At 44.1% G+C, this 21,658-nt stretch overlaps 1 protein-coding gene across 1 annotated transcript; it reads left to right on the top strand.

Moving 5' to 3' along the window:
* Positions 1–4,095: 4,095 nt before the first annotated feature.
* Positions 4,096–20,077, top strand: LOC133141464 (two pore channel protein 1-like). The gene is made up of 27 exons (XM_061262037.1): positions 4,096–4,192; positions 5,607–5,740; positions 6,516–6,692; positions 6,969–7,082; positions 7,271–7,401; positions 7,503–7,591; positions 8,252–8,286; positions 8,368–8,426; positions 8,959–9,058; positions 9,582–9,698; positions 9,840–9,964; positions 10,537–10,585; positions 10,791–10,854; positions 11,350–11,394; positions 11,493–11,549; positions 12,009–12,062; positions 13,142–13,214; positions 14,379–14,480; positions 15,080–15,151; positions 15,314–15,403; positions 15,752–15,867; positions 16,080–16,126; positions 16,896–16,964; positions 17,247–17,343; positions 18,762–18,901; positions 19,488–19,568; positions 19,952–20,077. Exons 1-27 carry the CDS (start codon positions 4,096–4,098, stop codon positions 20,003–20,005), a joined length of 2,388 nt encoding a protein of 795 aa, XP_061118021.1. The 3' UTR covers positions 20,006–20,077.
* The last annotated feature ends 1,581 nt before the right edge of the window (positions 20,078–21,658 follow it).

The following is a 21,658-nucleotide window of genomic DNA, read 5'->3' as shown; positions in this document are numbered from 1 at the left end:
CAAGTACACTGTGTTACAAAAGCTTTGGGATACAAAATGTTTTGTCATTAAGGAGACCCTTATAATCCAATGCGAGGTGCACAGGTTCTTCAACAAGTTAAAAACATCACATCCATAAATAGCAAAACACGCATGAAGAGCTGTTCTAACCAAAAAACAATTGTAATCATCGTCATCGTAAGTGCAATTTCTTGAAACAATATAGGGTGTACAAGAGGGATATCGGGGGGGGGGGTTTCAGCTGTGGTAGGCAAGTCATTCCACCACTGAGGAACCAGAATGGAAAACTAACAACAGCAAACCAAAAACCAAGAAAAGGAGGGGGAAAAAAGTAACAACTCCTCCCTGTACATACTGTTCGTGCAAATTCACACATTCAAACCCAGGTCAAAAGACATTTAGTTTGTGATGTAACAATGAAAGAACATTTCAGTATTCATTCATTTATGAACATACATGATGCAATATACCAATATTTCTCTATCTGTCTCTCTTTCTCTCTTTCCCTCTCTCTCTGTGTCTCTCTCTGGATGTTAAGGGCTGTGGATAAATAATTAAAGCGACACAGATACAGTGGAGGAATATTTAGCAGGCTCTCGCATTGCTTTAGCATTAGCATCAGTTGTACAATATTTGAATTTATACACTTCTCTCTCTCTCATTCTCAATTCAATTAAAAAATGCTTTATCTGCATGACATATTCATATACGTGTTGCCAAAGCTTTATGAAAAAACATTACAATGTACTATACATAAACTACAATGCATGACACAACATCATGACATATAAACACATTACATGTAAATACGTCAACTAGTAATTATTAGACAAATAAAAGTAATCATAGAAAAGAACAACTACCAATTATTTTAATAATATTTTTTCATATATACTATATCTTGGCGGCACGGATGGTGCAGTGGGTAGCACTGCTGCCTCACAGCAAGGAGGTCCTGGGCTCGAATCCCCGGCGGCCGGGGCCTCTCTGTGCGGAGTTTGCATGTTCTCCCCGTGTCTGCGTGGGTTTCCTCCGGGTACTCCGGTTTCCTCCCACAGTCCAAAGACATGCAGGTTAGGCTGATTGGAGAGTCTAAATTGCCCATAGGTATGAGTGTGTGAGTGTATGAGTGTATGAGTGTGTGAGTGAATGGTGTGTGTGCCCTGTGATGGACTGGCGACCTGTCCAGGGTGTATTCCTGCCTTTTGCCCAATGTATGCTGGGATAGGCTCCAGCCCCCCTGCGACCCTGTTCAGGATAAGCGGGTTAAGATAATGGATGGATGGATGGATACTATATCTTCCTGTAAAACCCCACGCTAACCCAATGACGGAATTTAGCGGGGGTTTTGCGTGCTTGTCTTTCTGCCGTTGCTAGGAGAACATTAGTAGGGTTATTATTATCCTCCGTACAAGAACAGAGCACAATTACGTTTAAGAATATACTGGGTCCGTTGCCATGGGTCGGCTATGGATTGACCTGCCCCATATCCCGCTTACAGCTGGCCTGAAACGGATCAGTACAATTCTTAATATTCTCCGTTCTCAAACGGGGCCGTATTGTATGCTTAGTGGTTACTATAGTTTTACTCGTTTATCTGACTCCATTTAAAATATAATTTAGAAATTTGGGTTTGTAACTTACGCGGACCTCGGGAGTGATTACACCTGACTCGTACATGCACCACCATTACTCAATATATGCTGTATATATATATAATATATTGCTGAAATCTCAGTTCGGTGGAGAACTCAGAGGCTGAGGGTCCAGTCAACACAATACATGCAAACCTGCCATGATAGTTGCGAGCCCAGTTCGGCATAGCATTATCTGGGCTCCTTAGAGCTAATTTGGCAGGAACCAGCGCCGTAACGCCCAGGGGTTCCTTTCGCATGAGATTACAAGAGCCGTGCGTCACCGATCCTTTAATGGGCAGAAACTTGCTGGCCTCACAGCTTAGAACTACTACAGATGTACCAGGCCGCGGATCGGTCGGTCTTTAGCCATCATTTCCCGCTGAGTATTCAGTTGTAATTTAGGCTGAAAAGGTACAAGATGAATTAGAGTCATGGAGATCATCAAGTTACAAACAAAATAGTTTATTCGCAGACAGGTAGGTTATTAGCTTTAGAATATCACAATCAATTACAAAATACACAAATTAAGAATAGAAATAGAGTAAATAATCATACCTAGCCTGCTTGGACTACACACAAACACAGAGTATAGAATATGCCGTGTTGAAAGTCGAATACGATCTTCCCAGATTGGTCTGTCTCCCTAGCTTTTATGCCAAATCATACGTTTGGAACCAGGCGGCAGTGCCATAAATCAACCTGGAGGGGTGGTCAAATCTGGAATTTAGACCCACACCCTTGGGGGTTGTTAAGTAGGGAAAATGAGATAATGACCAAGAGAGGACGTGTAGGTTTTCCCTTGAGTTACTGAAACTATGGTTTATTAAACTCCATTTGGTATGAAATGTATCTCATCCGATTCCTTGATTTTACCAGATCACATACATACCAAACAGATTACCCTTATGTTTTATTATGTTGCTGTTGTCATGAAACTTCCCTCCTGATTATCCATTTTACATGCAATTCCTGTTACCATTACATAAGACTTAATGCAATAATACCAGGATCACATGAGCAATGTTTTCAAGGTTTTACCGGGTCTATTTACTATCTTAATAGCAGTTTTGAATATTTAATCTAGGAGAGCAGTCGGTGTAATGGCAGCAGTGCCCAAATGGAAGTGACCAGGTATGGGGTCACAGGGAGGTCACCAATGTTCTGGAGGATTCTTTTCCCATGACCCAACTGCCCTTGGACCACTCATACATCTTTCTCTTATCTTTGCCCGAAACTCCCCAACAGGTAGTCTGAACAACATTGAAACCCCAGCTCTGAGGCCCCTCACAAATGGCAGCCCTTCCTGACCTTAAACACTACGCACCAGGCCGCCCCATCATATCTATGAATGCTGTAGTTGGGAGTTTTCATGATAACTGCATTATGCTGTAAATATGTATTTGTGCCTCTCAGGGTAATATACCTTTTGGATAAACCTGATTTGGTTGAATGAAAGGAAAGGAGACACAACCCCAGATTGCTTAGTTTCTTCTCCTTATCTCCGAAATCCAGGCCTTAGTTCTTGACCCTAAAAGTGAGTCTGTAATTTACAGCCAGCCCCACCAGGCAGTGGTCAGGGGGCTAAAACACATGGCTTCTACAGAGACAGCCTTTGCCCAGTTTCTCCTCGGCTCCTGAATGGTTATGATATCAAAGGTAGACTGTTACAAAAACTAGACCATTACACCAGTCGCACTGAACCAATCAGAATAACACCAAACATTACTATATTCTGACCTGGGATTATCATGAAACATCTTTATGCCATCTCCAGTATTCCTGTACTCTAACCTGTCAAGAATGTGAGAGAAGGGGGCTCCAGGAATCCTTCTCCAGCTCTCCCCCACAGGCATGTGTGCCAAAAGTTGGGGGCTAACAATGCATGCACCGGGAGGGGGAAGTCAGCAAGCTGACCAGCGCATGAGACCAAATGTTACTTATGACTGGCTTACATTCCTCTCTCTCTCTCTCTCTCTCTCTCTCTCAGTTTAAGAGCAGCAGCCCATAAAGGATGAGTGAAATCCCCGTTGTGTGAGGAAGCCTGTCTCAGCAGAAGTGGGAAAACATTTGCGGCTGCATTTAGAAGCACTCACAGCCTTCCAGGGATTTGTGGTCCGACCGGGAGTGGATTCGGAGTGCCGGGATAAGGGCCTGGAGTGAGCCACTCGGGCGGAACATCGCCGGACTCGGAGTCGGACGGACAGCCACGAGCTTTACCCACATCATCAGTGTGGCGGGGCCTGCGTCAGGTTTGACCCTCACCCCACGGTGCTGATGTGAAGTGACCGTGTGGCGGTTACCTCGACAGTGACTGACCTCTGTGTAATAGAGTCCGGCTGGGCCGTCTGCACGGCCAGGAAAACAGGACTGCTTTTATTCTTCTGACTGATTTGTTGACTGTGGTCTTGAACCCCTCCTGCAAGACTTAGCGATGCCCTGTGAGACGGAACCTTCCGGCATGATAGCAGGGGGCGCTGTTAGCGGCTGTGCTAGTGACCTGATGCAGGAAACACCCGCTCACACCTCCTCCGTCTGCCTGCACTATGCCTCCGCTGGTAAAGTATGACACTGATGAAGCTCAGATACTGTGTAATGCTCCCAGTTTGACTCTGCTGGTACTGGATATTTAGTATTGAAAAGGTACTGCACACTTGGGCCGCTAGGTGACTCAGCCTGTGGCCCCATGGGCTGGTATCTGTTAAGGCTCTGTTCCAGTGTGTGCATGGGCCCCATGGGCTGGTATCTGTTAAGGCTCTGTTCCAGTGTGTGGATGGGCCCCATGGACTGGTATCTGTTAAGGCTCTGTTCCAGTGTGTGGATGGGCCCCATGGTCTGGTATCTGTTAAGGCTCTGTTCCAGTGTATAGATGGACATTTAACCAGTGGTGGAAAGTCCAGGGGTCAGAAAATGTCTTGTGCTTCTTCCACTCAGATGATTTTACGAATGACTTCTACCTACTGGCTGAGGAACTGTTGTAATTAGCAAACCCATGTGATTTGTACAAAATATAGGGATGGGGGGGGGGGGGGCTTACTTACTGACCATGGATTTTCCATCTCTGATTCTGAAATTCTAGGCGTGGACATAATAATCTCAATTCCTTCAGCAAATAGCCAGGTGCATCTTTATAATGGACAATGTCCACTGTATAAGTCAAGACTTATTTCACCGCACATGCACAAAAACCCAAACACATACACACACCACTCAGAAATCTCCAGTTGTCCATGAGTTAGAGAGAACTGCTGCAGGGGGATCACTGTGCTTTGAATGGGTATACTGACAGTACACCCACTGTAAGAGAATAGAGTGATGTGAGTGTTGTCTATTTATTTATTTATTTCTCAGGACTCACAGTAACAGAGCTTGTTCCTCTTGTTCAGTCTTTTTTCCTGCCATGAAATTCAGAAGTTTTCTCTCTCTATTTCCTTCGGTGGTGAGCAAACTTTACAAAGTTTCTCAGCTTCTTTGTTTAAAAGAACTCGGATGGATAGGGACGGATCTTATATTCAGACCTGGGAATTTCCATCCATCCATCCATCCATTATCTGAACCCGCTTATCCTGATCAGGGTCGCAGGGGGGCTGGAGCCTATCCCAGCATACATTGGGCGAAAGGCAGGAATACACCCTGGACAGGTCGCCAGTCTATCGCAGGGCACACACACCATTCACTCACACACTCATACCTACGGGCAATTTAGACTCTCCAATCAGCCTAACGTGCATGTCTTTGGACTGTGGGAGGAAACCAAAGTACCCAGAGGAAACCCACGCAGACACGGGGAGAACATGCAAACTTCGCACAGAGAGGCCCCGGCCGACAGGGATTCGAACCCAGGACCTCCTTGCTGTGAGGCGGCAGTGCTACCCACTGCACCATCCGTGCCACCCCCTGGGGAATTTGTTTTTGTTTTGTTTTTTCTGGTTTTGCTGCTAAAACCAGTAGTTTCCTTCTCCTCTCTGACAGGTGAGGGTGGCGGCTATGACACGATGAATAACGTGGTGATACCAACCCCTGGGGTGTGGGACTACACTTCTCAGTTCAGCACCCTGCGGCAAAGCTGGGAGACCAACTACCAGGAGGCAGCTATCTATCTACAAGTAATTTGCGTTCTCCTTCAACCGTAAACACATGGCTACTCAAAGACCACAGGAGGCAGGTATCTACTGTCTAGTTTAGTTTACAAGTTTACTGTTACAAGGACAGCGCACATTTATCAACATTCCTGTAAATGTGCAAGTATTAGCCGACTGGCTAGTTTTAAACTGCAGTCACTGGGCAAATGGAAAAGCCACAGGTTACAAGACAAGTTGTCAGAGCAAGACAATCATATACACAACGAACATAACAGGTCTCAGGAGTATATCACTCTTCAATAAGCAAGGATATCACAAAAGGGGCAGAGCAGAAAATCGCATACAGATGAGAGGACAACAGCAGGCAGCATGAAAAATGTATAACTTCGTTTTATATAATGGCATGAGTGGGAAATACCATTTAGTAAAATGTACCCTTGCAATTCTTGTGAGGATAATAATTTATACTGTATGCCATAATTGTACAGTATCATCATTTTCATAATGTGGCGTTACAGGTGTTGCATATGCGCCCATTTCTTATATTTTATTATGCCACTTAATTCCAGATATTACTTTTCACAAGAGCTCTTGGCACTAACGCTTACAGCAGTAAGTCTTCTCTAGCTACATGAATGCATAATATTGGAAATTGTATGGTACAAGAAGAGCTAATGTGTCTTATTATAGGTAAAGTAAGCTCAGTACAGAGTGCCGTCAGCAACAATGATAAAGCAGATGAGTTATGATTGGATGGCTGCTGGTCACGTGACTTGGGCTTTGTGTGTGTGACCGACAGGAAGGGGAGAACAACGACCAGTTTCTCACACACCCGCGTGACGCCAGGGCCCTGACGGCCTACCTCGCGGCCCACAATGCCCTGTTCTATGCGGTGGAGCTGCTGTCGGGGCTGCTGTTGATGGCGCTGTCACTGGCCGAGGCCCCGGCCGTACCTCCACTTCAGCTGGACGTCTACGTACGTCTCGCCCTACCCCGCCATACCACCACTGATATAGGCCTTGCTTCTGTGTAATTCAATAGCATTTTTCCGATAAGGTTGTGTTTTTCATTGAATCTATAGGATGTTACTCCGGAATCTTGTTTCCATCTTCATTTTGTTCCCAAATCTTTGATGTGAAGATCTACTTTCAGTGGAAAAACATAATTTCATTAAACCTGGTTTTTATAATTGCTAAATTGCTCAGACATTGTTTGGGAAGACGTGCTGCGACGTTCTGTGGTCCCCCTGTAGGTCCATGCCACTCTGGAGCTTCTGGCCCTGGGGATGGTGGCCTTTGAGCTCTCCATAAAGCTGCGATGGCTGGGCCTTCAGGCCTTCACCGGCCACAGGAGGATCATGGTGAAGGTAGCGTGTGATGTCTTCACCCAAGTGTCAATCCATGCATTGGGCACCCCTGTATTCATTGCATTACAGTATTTTCCAGGGTAATTTCTTGTGAATTAACCCAAAGGAATATCAGTTGTAATGTCAGTCTGACATTACAAAGCCCTTACACCTTGATTGACCTCTCTCCCTCCCGGACCCTTGGTCAGACCTGTGTGCTGCTGCTCCAGTTGGTGGAGGCCGTGGTGGTTCTGGTCCGACAGACGTCCCACATGCGGGTGACTCGAGCCCTAAGGCCCATCTTCCTGGTGGACTGCAGGTACTGCAGAGCCGTGCGCAGGTGAGACAGTGCTCTCTGTGGAAGGGGTGTCCATCTTGTCAGAATATTTAATGGAACGCCCATTTGAACGAAAGCCCACGTTTCCTCCCCCCCGCCCTCAGGAACCTGAGACAGATCTTCCAGTCCCTTCCGCCCTTCCTCGACATTCTCCTCCTCCTCTTCTTCTTCATGCTCATTTTCTCCATCCTGGGTAAGGCCCTTGTCACACATCCTTCACACACGCTTCGCACACTCATCACACACTCCGCCCACATCCATCCCAGTCCCAGTCTTTGGAATGTCATAACCCTGCTTGTGTGTTCTGTGTGGTGAACAGCAGAAGGATTCAAACCCATCGCATCGAGACTGGAGATCCTGGACAAGCCCCAATATAAAAAAATATATATATTTTATTATCATAGGACCAAAACAAGTGACATGAGCAGTGTGGAACCCCGGTGGGGGTTGACAACTGAGCTGAGGCCTTCTTATGGGGTTACATTACATTACATTATATTTTATCTAGCAGCCACTTTTATCCAAAGCGACATATAAAACAGTGCATATCGAGGTCATACAACAAACAACCAAACCCACCTGATCAGGCACAATTCATATATGATTGGTTGTAAGGTCATGAAAATATGTTGTTGGTTGTTGGTTGTACAGTTTACAACATATTGTGTAAATGTGCTATAATTATGCAGACTGATGTACGGTAGGTGGTACTGTTATTTACCCACACACTAATTGCCAATATACTGTGCTGATTTGATAAAGATTCATATGTGTCTTTTTGTGGTATATGGCTTTTTTCTTTTCAGAAAAACTGTGATATGTCATTCAGATACAATTTTTTATTCCTTTGCAGGTTTTCACTTGTTCTCTCCGAATGCAGCAGACCCAGTGAGTATGATGCTTGGATCAGATGTTTCTGCCATGCTGTGTGTGTTCCAGGCGGGTAAATGAGCTGTGTTCTTGTTGCAGTATTTCAGCTCGCTGGAGAACAGCATCGTGAGCCTGTTTGTGCTCCTGACTACAGCCAAGTAAGCCCTGCCCTTCCTGTGCTGGGAATAGCTCTGTTTTAATGGAAACTATATGTGAGAGCTCTGATTCTGAGCTGATTACGTCAAATATGTAAAACCAGCTCAAGCTAGGTTTTAAAACAGCTGGTAGATGGTTTACCCATTCAGACCAGCTCCCAGCTCAACATGGTTCAGCTGATTCACCAGTTTAGACCAACTCCCAGCTCAACATGGTTTAGTCGATTGACCAGTTCAGACTACTCTCAGCATGACATGGGATGGCCAGCCAAGCACTGTTTTGAAAACAACATACTACCAGCACCAGCTGGTTGACCAGCTCACACCCAGCTAGACCAGCCTATGACCAGCTTGCCTGGCTCAATTCTCAAGCTGGACAAGCTGGCGTAGCTGTATTTTACAGCAGGGCGGTGTATTGGAATCTATTAAATACTCCACCTTCCGGTTGGCTCAATTGGACCAGGCAAGATAACCCGAGCACAGAAAAATACCCAGATGTGCTTCTGGTGTTGATTGACGGCTGATTCTCTGACAGTTTTCCAGATGTGATGATGCCGGCCTACTCCAGGAGCCGCTGGTCCTGCGTGTTCTTCATCGTCTACCTGTCCATCGAGCTCTACCTCATCATGAACCTGGTGGGCATGTCCCGCTCCCAGAGAGACTCTTACGAGCCCAATAAGGCTCCCTTTCATTTCCCAGAAAAAGCAGCCAGTTAAACTTCTTTTTTTAAACTTTTCAAATCGCTTTTTTTGATGGTGTGAGCTGAAAACTACAGTGTGTGTTTTGCTGACATTGTCGGTGTGAGCACCATGGGGATTAGAAGGAAATCCTGAGAGCGCATGAGTAAAGCAACACTAAAAACAGGCAGCACTGCAACACCCTAGGCTGTGGATGAAACTACATACTATGTGCTACATACTATACATGTCTCTCATTCGACATAGATATAGTATAGCAGTAAGAAATAAGATGGATTTTCAGACATATTCCTTCACCTGACTCATTGGGTCCTGACCTAACGCATTCATTGAATGTTGTATGATATCCGGATAGTTTTAGCATTCTTTTTTATGCAACTATGGTTCTGTTATGGTATGGGTTCTGCTTGTAAACACTGTACCTGTCTGTGCGACCTCCCACTCACCTCCCACTTTCCAGCTCCTGGCGGTGGTGTTCGACACCTTCAACAACATGGAGAAGATGAAGTTCAAATCCCTTCTGCTGCACAAGAGGTCCGCCATCGACCACGCCTTCCAGCTACTGGTCTGCAAGCAGGTGAGGAAGATAGCGATAGCGTAACAAGGCTGACCCTGCCTGTATATTCAGTGCATTGGCTCTGAAACATAAGAGACACCAGTGGGGATAGATAGGGCTTTGCTGCTGAAGTATAGGGGAGTCTGTTTATCTCCGTTTCAGAGGCCCAACATGGTGTCCCTCAGGCAGTTTGATGGGCTGATGCGGTTCTACCGACCGCAGATGACCGCTCGCGACTGCTTCCTCACCTTCAAGGCTCTCAACCCCTCTGGCTCCCTCACGCTGAGGTATGTACCACCTCACGCCATCGATTCTGCACACACCTGGCGAGCTTGCTCTGCCTCACAGCGCCTGAAAAAAGAAGTGTTCAAGGACCACAAGTTCAAGAACCACATGTGTTCAAAACCACAGGTTAACATCCAACATGTGAAGAGTATACTACATGTGAGCTATAAGAATAAACCCACTTACAGTATCAGATGAAAAGGAGGGAGCGGTAACCTACAGTATGTTATTACAAGTCACATGTTTTGTTGTCACATGTGAAAGCTGTAGTTCACAGTTGAAGAAAGCCAATCAAGATTTGAATTTCACATGGCTTCATGTGACCTATTTTCTTTTTGCATGAAAATTTAAATTCACATGTGAAATTGTGATGTGAAAAGGAAAATATCACATGATTTTTGTCATGAGTGGAGGGCACTGTGTCGTGACTTAATGTAAAGATGCGTGTGATCTTCCAGTGGCTGTACAATTGGATGCATATATTTATATCAGTACCAGTGCTATTCAATGACTGCACTGAGAGCAGCTGTCCTCTCAGCTCAGAGTCTGAGGTCTGGACTCCATTTTGTTTCAGCCGGGAGGAGTTTTATCGCTTTTACGAAGTCATGGGTCTGAAGTGGACGGTAAGCTGCTGTTTCATCTATTTTTTTGAATTTAGTCTCTGCTACTGTACCTTCTGTTGGGTTGTTTACATACTATTTGTGTGTGTGCTTGTGTGTGTTTCTGTTTGTGGTGTATGTGTGTGTGCGTGTGTGTGTGTGTGTGTGTGTGTGTGTTTCTGTTTGTGGTGTATGTGTGTGTGTGTGTGTGTGTGTGTGTGTGTTACAGGCACAGCAGAGCAGCAGTCTCTGGTTCGACAGACTTCCGCATCCTACCGTCCTCATTTTCAAAGGTGACTGCTATTTTTATCAGTGGCCCATGATAGCAGGAAGTTTCATCACTAAGCTACAAACTCAGGCCCCTTATTTGGCATTTACACAACAAGCATTCTGTTATTTCTCCTTAGGATGTCCTACATTTTCAGATTTATTAAACTCTTTAATTTTTTTATTTTTTTTATTTTTTACATATTACAGCTTTGCAGCTTGATTACAAAAGCGATGGCCACTAAAAGAACCCCAGTTCCATTTCCAGGAATAATACACCAAACTGTTGTTTCATAAAAATGAAAGTTCTGTGTTTCAATTTCATATTCTGTACAGTACGCCACCAGAGATAAGGGAATCTGCTGGATAAACAAATAGACAACAAAACAAAAAGCACAGGATAGCAGTTAATGAATTCCCTGTGTCGCTTAGCTATAAAGTAATGTGTCTGTGGACTCTTAGAGGGAAGCCTGAGAAATGCTGCACCATTGATCTATATTTTATTAAAATGTCTTTCACAGGAATTCAAAGATTTGTGAAATCCAAAGCCTTTCAGTATGGAATGTGTAAGTTATTCAATCTGTTTTCTGTTTTCTGTGGGAGAGTGCTTGCCATCATACAAACCTAGTGTGACCCATCCCTCACGCTCTCTCCGTGTCTCCAGACTTGGTCGTAGCGGTGAATGGGGTCTGGGTCCTGGTGGGAACGTACATGATGAACAGTAAGATTTACATCTCCCCTCCAGGCCACTGTTCTGAGATATTTCACAGCTGCTGTCACTCTTTACTAATACTTAATAACACTGTAATAACTTTATAACACTTAATAGCAGTTTAATAACATTTAATATGACTTTAATACCTCTTCATAACTTTAATGCAAGTGCAGATTTATTGCCCATCAATCACAGTCTAACTTTGAGTATTTAAACACAATGTGCAATTAATATCTTTTGGAACAAATTTACTTCTCTAATAAGTGAGTGGAAATGACTGTGATTTGTGTGTGCACCATGTATGCACAAACTGGTATTATAAAGATAATTCTGACTTTTTTTCAACTTAAACATGTTTGTTCGATGTATGAGAGCTTAATGCTGATTAAAAGCATTGCATTTAAAATCAGCTGTTTTAACCTGAGTTAAGGAAAGCAAATGTGTGTTCTGTTGTCTTCTGTACAGACGTTTCGTCCTGGTCAGCATTTTTTCCCAGGAGTAACATTGTCTTCCTCAGCAGTAAGACCTCCACTTAACCTCCTCTTTTACCTGTGATTGTTATTATATTTTCTTTTTCGGGTTGTTCCAGCCAAGCATTCAGTGATATTGGGTGCATACGTTACTTTAAATGGAGCATCAACAATTCAACACACAGAATTGCTAATTCTGTTTTTCATGTTCAAAATTTCAAGTGTAAATGTTAGCAGTGGTGAAATGTATCTACTGCTGAGAAGCAGTACAGAAATTATGATCACAGGATATTACAGAAAAGAACAGCACATCAAGATGAATTCATGCAGCTTGTCTAGATGTCCAATTTCTGTTGGATTCGAACTCTGAGCACAGGGTTTTTAAAGTGGTGGAGTGGATTGTGCCAGTTTGCATATAGCTATAAGCAATAACAGGGCTGATACTGTTATATTCAGAATGATTGGGGAAGGCATGGTAATTAGGTTAGTGATTAAATCTAGTGAGTGAATATTAATGTGGAATTAATGACAAGAGAAATTAATTACAGAGACAAAATAATAATCATTTGCACATTTTCACAGAAATGAAACTGATTGCAAATCCAATTCATTTTGCTCAGCTTGCCACTTGTTTTTAATTTCACCTCTGAATGAATTATGTAACCAACACAACTGGCTGGTTGTGTGTGTGTGTGTGTGTGTGTGTGTGTGTGTGTGTGTGTTTTCTGCTAGTCATGTCTGTTTGTCAACCTGCTTTGTGGCTACAAGGCTAATGGATGTTGAGTCCTGATGAGATCACATTGTTGAGATCAACTGTAAAAAAAAGATTTTTGCCGAACTAATCAGCCTAATATCTACATCCATGACTGACGTTGATTAGATGTCTAACCAGCATCAAAATGTTTGGTGGGTAGCTTATGGAGTGAGGGTGTTGATTTGTAATGTCTGTCTGTTTGTAATTCATGGGAGGAGGGAGTGGATTTGGAATGATTGTCTGTTTGCAGTGTATGGGGTAAGGATGTTGATTTGTCATTTCTGTCTGTAGTTTATGGGGTCTGGGTGTTGATTTGTAATGTCTGTGTGTATTTTTTGGGGTGTGGGTGTTGATTTCTAATTTTCTGTTTGTAGTTTATGTGGCGGAGATCCTGTTGAAAATCTCAGGTCTGGGTCCTGTGGAGTACTTCAGCTCTGGGTGGAACCTGTGAGTATACGCACCACGGAAGGACCTGTAGATATGCTGTGTACTTTATCCGGGTTCCTGTGTACTGTAAGGGATGCTTTTACGGTCATTGTAGGTTACTGGATAGCAGGGCGTTGCCATTGCAAATTATCATGGACCGCTATCACTGTCAAGCAAGCTGTTAGGCATCTTAGGGGAAACACTGTCAGCTGTCCAAGCTGTCAGCCACAGGTGCTTGTCAGTGTGTGGCTATAGGTGAAGGTAAGACTGTTGTACTGGGGCCAGGGGTCTGTGCCCAGTAGAGCTGTAATCAAGCAACACCGCTGCTGGCTAGATAGAATAATTCAGACAAATCAAGAAAAAAAAACATAAAACCACAAAAATATGGTCGATGTTCAGAGTAAAGGTGACGTAATATTGAGTTTGAATCGAAGGCATCTCAGGTCTTCCAGTAGCTCCGGTTGTCTCACCATAAATCTCTGCCGCAGTTGGAAATGAAGTTTTAGCCCCTTCTTGTGTGTATGATCCCGTTCATCACAAACTGCATAAAATGTGCTGAAATCCCTCCAGTCATACTGTGCATCTCCCAGAATCCTCGCTCCAGTCTCCCTGAAATCAGTTCTGTCAACTTCAGATGCCTGTTAACAAATGTAAGGACTTTGCCGTTTTTATTAAACATGCTTTTGGACATGGCACATAGTTGGGGTCTATGCTGTGGATGAATGGAACTCTGACCACACTGGCCTTCCCACATTTCCCGAACTCGCACATCCATTATTCTTCCACCAGAATAATGGCCCCCGTGAAGAGGTTGATTAGGGTGATACATTCTGGATTGAAAGCCCTTTAAATGGAATAAATAAATATCAAATATCAAAGCCTCAAAATGTCTACAATGTCAATATCTACAACAATCAGAAAAGTCCAGAACATTCCGAATAGGAAGTGAGTTCATTATTAAGGGAATTACCTCAGCAACGGAAGTTCTTCACTGCGATGTCACAGGAGAACCTCCCTTAGGTTAGGAGACAGAGGGTGTATCTGAGTGGGTGCATCCCAATTCTCAAAAATGTCCTCCAATACCACCTCTTCTCCTATCTGAAGGTATGTGGGAGGGAAGACGTGGAGGAAAGCAGGATACATTCAAGTTTTGGGATGCAGCCAGTGTGTTTCTCACCCCTCCAGGTTTGACTTCCTGGTGACCCTTCTGGCTCTCCCAGGCCTGATGGCCTTTGTTGTGGAGCCCTTCTACTTCATGGTAGCCCTGCGGCCGCTGCAGCTCCTCAGGTGAGTCTACCTGAGAGTCTCTCTACCTGTGAGCTCCTCTACCTGTGAGCCTCTCTATCTGTGAGTCTCTCTACCTGTGAGCCACTCTACCTGTGAGCCTCTCTACCTGTGAGCCACTCTACCTGTGAGCCTCTCTACCTGAGAGTCTCTCTACCTGTGACCCTCTCTACCTGAGAGTCTCTCTACCTGTGACCCTCTCTACCTGAGAGTCTCTCTACCTGTAAGCCCCTCTACCTGTGACCCTCTCTACCTGAGAGTCTCTCTACCTGTAAGCCCCTCTACCTGTGAGCCTCTCTACCTGTGAGCCCCTCTACCTGTGAGCCACTCTAACTGTGAGCTCCTCTACTTGTGAGCTCCTCTACCTGTGAGCCTCTCTACCTGTGAGCCACTCTACCTGTGAGCCTCTCTATCTGTGAGTCTCTCTACATGTGAGCCTCTCCCTTCAGTAACAGACTGAAAGCTGTGTAAATGGAGGACTGGTTTCTCTGGCCGCCCTCCCACTTCAGAGATCTCCAGTCTGGAGGAACCGGGCTATAGGCCTGTGTTCTGTCCCCACCCCTCCCCAATCTCCGCCCCTAACCCCTGCTTGTCTTTTGTAGGCTGTTTAAGATCAAGAAGTCGTTCCGTGTTGTCTTAGACACCATGGTGGAGCTCCTCCCTCGGATGGCTAGGTAACTGCCAACCCTGATGCTTGTACTGCCCCCTGGGGGGTGGGGGGTGTGTTCTGTGTCTGTGGGTTTATGCTGAACTCTAATTGGCTGGGTGATTTAATCACTTGTCCAGGCATATTAGGGTCCGACTCATTAACTGACGTTTTTTAATCCCTGCCACAGTTTGGGCCTCACCCTGATCATTTTCTACTACTCTTTCGCCATTGTGGGGATGGAGTTCTTCGCCAATGTCGTCTATCCTAACTGCTGCAAGTACGTACCGATGGGAACAAACTGTTCAGCGAGTCTCACCGCGTAACGGCGTAAAGTCCCCCCTCCCGCTCCGCATCCCAGGACATCAGTTCCCTTGCATGTCCTCTGTCACAGTTGCGGCTGTCAGGAAATGGAGAGCGCCTAGCGCTATTCCTGCCTGCTGCGCTAGCGCTCAAAGCATCGCCTCTAGATTAATACCATTACCATCTACCGCACTGTCGCTTTTAGACTGCTGGGAATGAGAATATTAAATGTCAGCATGCAGTTTATATACTGGTGTGGGAAGTAGGTTGTGGGTAATGGTTAATTAAAATCCATTTTTAAAACTTTCTCCCTGCAACCGCCTAGGAACAGTACAGTGGCGGAGTCTTACAGGCAGGTCGTCATCACCGTTGGCAACCACACCTTCCTGGATGAGGGATATTACTATCTGAACAACTTTAATGACATCCTTACCACCTTTGGTAAGCCCTTGTGCATGTAAAACTCCCCCCAAACACACACACGCACACACACACGTGCATAGTGAGATTGTTCTATTATTGTCAGCTTGAACACCAGGAGACCTCATTCACAGGTATACTGTGTACAGACGACCACTGAAAGCTAATACTAGTGGAAATCAATGCTGAATGAATGACTCTTGATAAGATTTTTTATTTGGTTCTTATTGCAGTGACACTATTTGAGCTGACAGTCATCAACAACTGGTATATTACGATGGTAAGAACGAGACACTTATTGTGTGATAGATTAATCCCTGAATATGTATAGGTTTGTTTTCACTGTCAGTCTAACGTTAGCAAAGGTATGTGCTGTGTGCAGACACACAGGTATCCAATCAGAGCCCAGTAACACAGTGCCGTGGTGTGACATGGCTTTGTTGAATGCTTGATTCTGATTGGTCACAGCCATTCTTTGGTCATACATTTCTGAATAATAGCATTGCTATAGGTAACAGACAATTTTAACATAGCATGTTTTTCATATCACTCCACAGGAAGAAGTACAGTTAGTTTTCATCTTAAAAGATGTCACTCCTCCATTAACTCTTACTCCAATACTCCTGTCAGCCAGTACTTAATACATAATACATAATATCCATGAGAGCACAATGAAAAATGTTTTTTCAGATTAATTAAAATGTCTTTTGATGGATAACCACTTTAATCACTTTATATCAATATTTTGTTTCAAATTATTGATTGATTTATTTCATAAGGCAATTAGCTATGTAATAACTGGGATAATCCACTCCGAGTTGGTCAGCTATCTAAAAAATAATGACGTCTGCAGAGGCAAACCCTTTCTGCTTTGCGTCCACTGACTGATCAGAGATCCGTGCAACTGGGGTGGTGGACAGTGAGTGCTTTACCCCTGGGTCCTCCTATTGGCTGTTCTGCAGATTTGTGATTAGTTAGATTATACATCTCTGGCCCATGATTGGCTACTGGGTATATTTAGCCAATCATGTCCTTCCCCCTCCCATTAGGAAGGGGTGACGTCACAGACCAGTCATTGGAGTCGCCTATACTTCATGACCTTCTACATCATCACCATGGTGAGGCCATCTTGTACTCCTTCATGCCTGTGTTTCTCCTCTGTTGTAATGGTGATGTGTGCTAATCATACGAAGACTTAATTGTGTTTACGAAGACAAAAAATTGATGGTAGTTTCTTTGTTTTCTCAGAACAAATGTGTTTGCCATTATAACTGGTCAAAGGACCTCTCTTTTGTGCATTTTGTGACAGGAAGGTTCTTAGCCTGTATGCTCCGCTGCCCCCTAGTGGTGTGAAGAAGGTTCACAGGCTGATTCTTTATATGTTTATATCTGAAACGCAGGTTGTTATGACGATCATTGTGGCCTTTATTCTGGATGCCTTTGTCTTCAGAATGAACTACAGCCGCAAAAACAAGGAACCAGTGGGAAGCCCAGGAGGTTTGATACTGGGTTTGTGCATCGATCTGTGTGTGTGTGCGTGTGTGTGTCAGTGCCTGCATGTGTGTGTTTGTATGTATGTGTGTGTGTGTGTGTGAGAGAGAGAGAGAGAGAGAGAGAGCAAGAGAGACAGAGAGAGAGTGCGTGAGTGTTTCTGTGCACGTGGCTGTGTGTATATTGCATATACAACAGAAGTTGCTGTGGCAAACACAGTTTTTGTTTTATGTTTATTGACAGGTAAGAAAGCAATCACATATGCAGATGATGAAAGGGTGTTCATGTGACAGATGGTAATGGTGTGGTGTGTGATTGAGTGATAGATGATAATGGATGTATGTGATTGTGTGACAGATAATTGATGTTTGTGATTGTATGAGAGGTTTGATACTGGGTTTGTGCATCGATCTCTGTGTGTGTGCGTGTGTGTGTCAGTGGCTGCATGTATGTGTATGTCTGTATGTGTGTGTGTGAGAGAGAGAGAGACAGAGAGAGAGTGCGTGAGTGTGCATGTGTTTCTGTGCACGTGTCTGTGTGTATTTTGCATACACAACAGAAGTTGCTGTGGCAAACAGTTTTTGTTTTATGTTTATTGACAGATAAGAAAGCAATCACATATGAAGATGATAATGGATGTCTGTGACTGTGACAGATGACAATGGATGTATGTGACTGTGTGACATATGATAATGGATGTCTGTGACTGTGACAGATAATGGATGTCTGACTGACAGATGATAATGGATGTCTGTGACTGTGTGACAGACGGTAATGGATGTATGTGACTGTGTGACAGATGATAATGCTATGGTGTGATTGAGTGATAGATGATAATGGATGTCTGTGACTGTGTGACATATGATAATGGATGTCTGTGACTGTGTGACAGATAATGGATATCTGTGACTGTGACAGATAATGGATGTCTGTGACTGTGTGACAGACGATAATGGATGTCTGTGACTGTGTGACAGATGATGATGCTGTGGCGTGTGATTGAGTGATAGATGATAATGATGTCTGTGACTGCGTGACAGATGATAATGGTGTGGTGTGATTGAGTGATAGATGATAATGGATGTCTGCGACAGATGAATGGTGTGGTGTGTGATTGAGTGATAGATGATAATGGATGTCTGACTGTGTGACCTTTGATAATGGATGTCTGTGACTGTGTGACAGATGATAATGGTGTGGTGTGTGATTGAGTGATAGATGATCATGGATGTCTGTGACTGTGGCCGACAATGGATGTATGTGATTGTGTGACATGATAATGGATGTCTGTGACTGTGTGACAGATAATGATGTCTGTGAATGTGTGACAGATGATAATGGATGTCTGTGACTGTGTGACAGATGATAATGGATGTCTGTGACTGTGTGACAGATGATAATGGATGTCTGTGACTGTGTGACAGATGATAATGGTGTGGTGTTTGAGGTGGAGGTGTTGCGAGAGGAGGCCCTGTCCATGTTGGAGCTCAGTAAGAGGACCTGCCCCAGACGCTCCCACCTGAGCTCCCTGCAGGAGGCGCTGCTGAGCATCCAACGCAACAGAGTGGGTCCCTCACACACACACACACACACACACACACACACACACACACACACACACACATATACACGCGCACACACACACACACACACACACACATGCATACACACAAACACACACCCACACACACACACACAAACACACACACACATACGCACAAACACACACACACACACACACATACACGCGCATACACACACACACACACACACACACACACACACATACACGCGCACACACACACACACACACACACACACACACGCATACACACAAACACACACACACACACACGCATACACACAAACACACACCCACACACATACACACAAACACACACACATACGCACAAACACACACAGATACACATACGCATGCATGCACATACACACACATGCGCACACATACACACTCGCGCACACACACATACAGTGCCTACTCTGCTTCACTTTTTCCACATTTTCTTATATTTTAAAGTCTTTTTTTTCTCAGCAATCTACACACAATACCCAATAATGGCAAAGTGAAAAAGTTTTTTTTATTATTACAGATCAGTCTCCATTCATCTCCTCTCTCTCTTCCTCTGCAGCTTGCGTCTCTGATGTTTGTGGGTCACCGGTCCCGCACGAAGACTGACCTGAGCCTGAAGATGTATGAGGAGGAAACTCGGGTGCGAGGGGGACCGTTTGAACAGTAGCTTGTTGAATAGAAGCTTGTTTGTACAGGAGCATGTTGTTCTGTAGCTTGTTTTTACAGTAGCGTGTTTGAACAGTAGCTTGTTTGAACAGGAACGTTTGTACAGTAGCATGTTTGTACAGGAGCGTGTTATTCAGTAGCTTGTTTGTACAGTAGCTTGTTTGAACAGTAGCTTGTTTGAACAGTTAAAGCTCTTTCAGCCCAACTGGCTCTTCATTAGTATGGGATGGTACCCCACAAATATCACATTATTAACATTCACATTTATATTAATAATTAATCAAAACATGTCATACAATTTGGTGTTTATGAGTAGGAGACCTTCTGACTTTATCTCTCTCTATGCCTTTGTTTTAGGAGTGGTACAAGGAACACTCTCGGGGGGGCCCATTTCTCTCTGAACAGGCTTGACATGTGGACAGTGATACGGATGGCCTGCACAGCCATTATGCAGAAGTTTACAGGCTAAACTCCAAACTGTGGGCTACATGCTACCTCCCCCAAACTGTGGCCCACAGACAAACTAACCCCAAACATTTAGCTACAGGCTATCTACCCCAAACTTTGGGCTACAAGCTATCTACCCCTAAAACTGTTAGCTACAAGCTACCTCCCCCAAACTGTGACCTACAGAGAAACTAACCCCAAACTTTTAGCTACAGGCTAGCTACCCGAAACATTGGGATACAAGTTAACTGCACCAATCGGTGGGCTACAGGCTATCAACCCCAAACTGCGGGCTACAGGCTAACTGCACCAAACTGTGGGCAGGCACGCTGAATGGTCACTTGTGGTCTCCCCTGAATTCATGGACCATAAGGGCTGTTGATGTAGCATTCTCATCTCACAAGGGTGGATGCACAAACCACTTTCTTTCATCACTGTGCGTCATTTTAAATCCTAGAAGGGTTCAGTTTTCCCAGAAAGACCGCGGTGTGCTTGGGAACACAGACTCTGGGGTCTGCTCTGGCATTGCTAGGTGACGGATTTCTTAGGTAATGCTTGAAGACGGGTTATGAGCCTGCGTTTAGTCTGCCATTTTCAAAGAGTAGGCCCCAGGGGAATGGAAAAGTACAGATCAGAGCCTGTTGCCTGGGCAACGGACTTGCTGTGGAGTCAAATGATGGACATAAGGACAATTCAATTCAATTGAATCTGCTTAGCACTTTTCACAGAGGACTGCCATAAAGACACTTTACAGAGTAACAGAAGGGAAGGGAAAAAAGGAGGAATACCAGCCCTAAGCCCCTGATCTGATTCTGATTCCTGTTCCTTAATGATGTCATTCCCACTGATTCTTACTATTCAATCGTGCATGAAAGACCTCGTGACATAATTACCGTTTTTCCAATGCTTCTACATGTTTTTTTTTGGTTTTTTTTACGTAACAGTGTTAGTAATGTGGTTTAAGATTTTGTAACCTTTTAGGTAATTGCACCGTTTCCAGACAAAGGTAGATCTATTGCATTTAATCTGTCTTCAGAATATTCACTATCATACTTCATAAAATATAACTACCTTACATTCATATTGGTAATAGGTAGGGGAGAGCCGGGTCAAAAGTAACGCTAGTTTGTTTTATCCCATTTACTCCATTTACTTATTATGGAGATAGAGATCCCATATTTTATGACACACAACTTGAGCACGTCCTTCACTATGATCAACTGTCATTTTCATTCTAGGATATATGAGTTTAACATAAATAGGCTGAGAACGGACCGAGTGCAATGTTACTTTCATCCCTGCCGAGCAGGACGAAACTAACACAGGAGTGGGTCGAAGTAACAGTAATCTAGGGGTGCACAATGTTTGTCGTATCTCTGTGTCGCATATCGGGTTTGTAATTCTCTTTACTTTCAACACATGTACTATTGAACATAATTTCATGTTGGTATCGATTCAATAAATGCTATAGGTTCGAAATCCATGAAAATGAACCGTGCGTAAACATCGCAATATTGCGCAACCAATAAAACGTTTTGCAATACAAGATTAATCAAACTGAACAAACCAGATCCTAGAATATAATCTATTTATTAAACCTGTCGATAGAAATGGCTA

This window comes from Conger conger, chromosome 12 (assembly GCF_963514075.1).
Source record: "Conger conger chromosome 12, fConCon1.1, whole genome shotgun sequence".
NCBI classification, from domain to species: Eukaryota; Metazoa; Chordata; class Actinopteri; order Anguilliformes; family Congridae; genus Conger; species Conger conger.
Note: the sequence above shows the minus strand (reverse complement) of the source record. Positions and strands in the feature narration are given on the sequence as shown.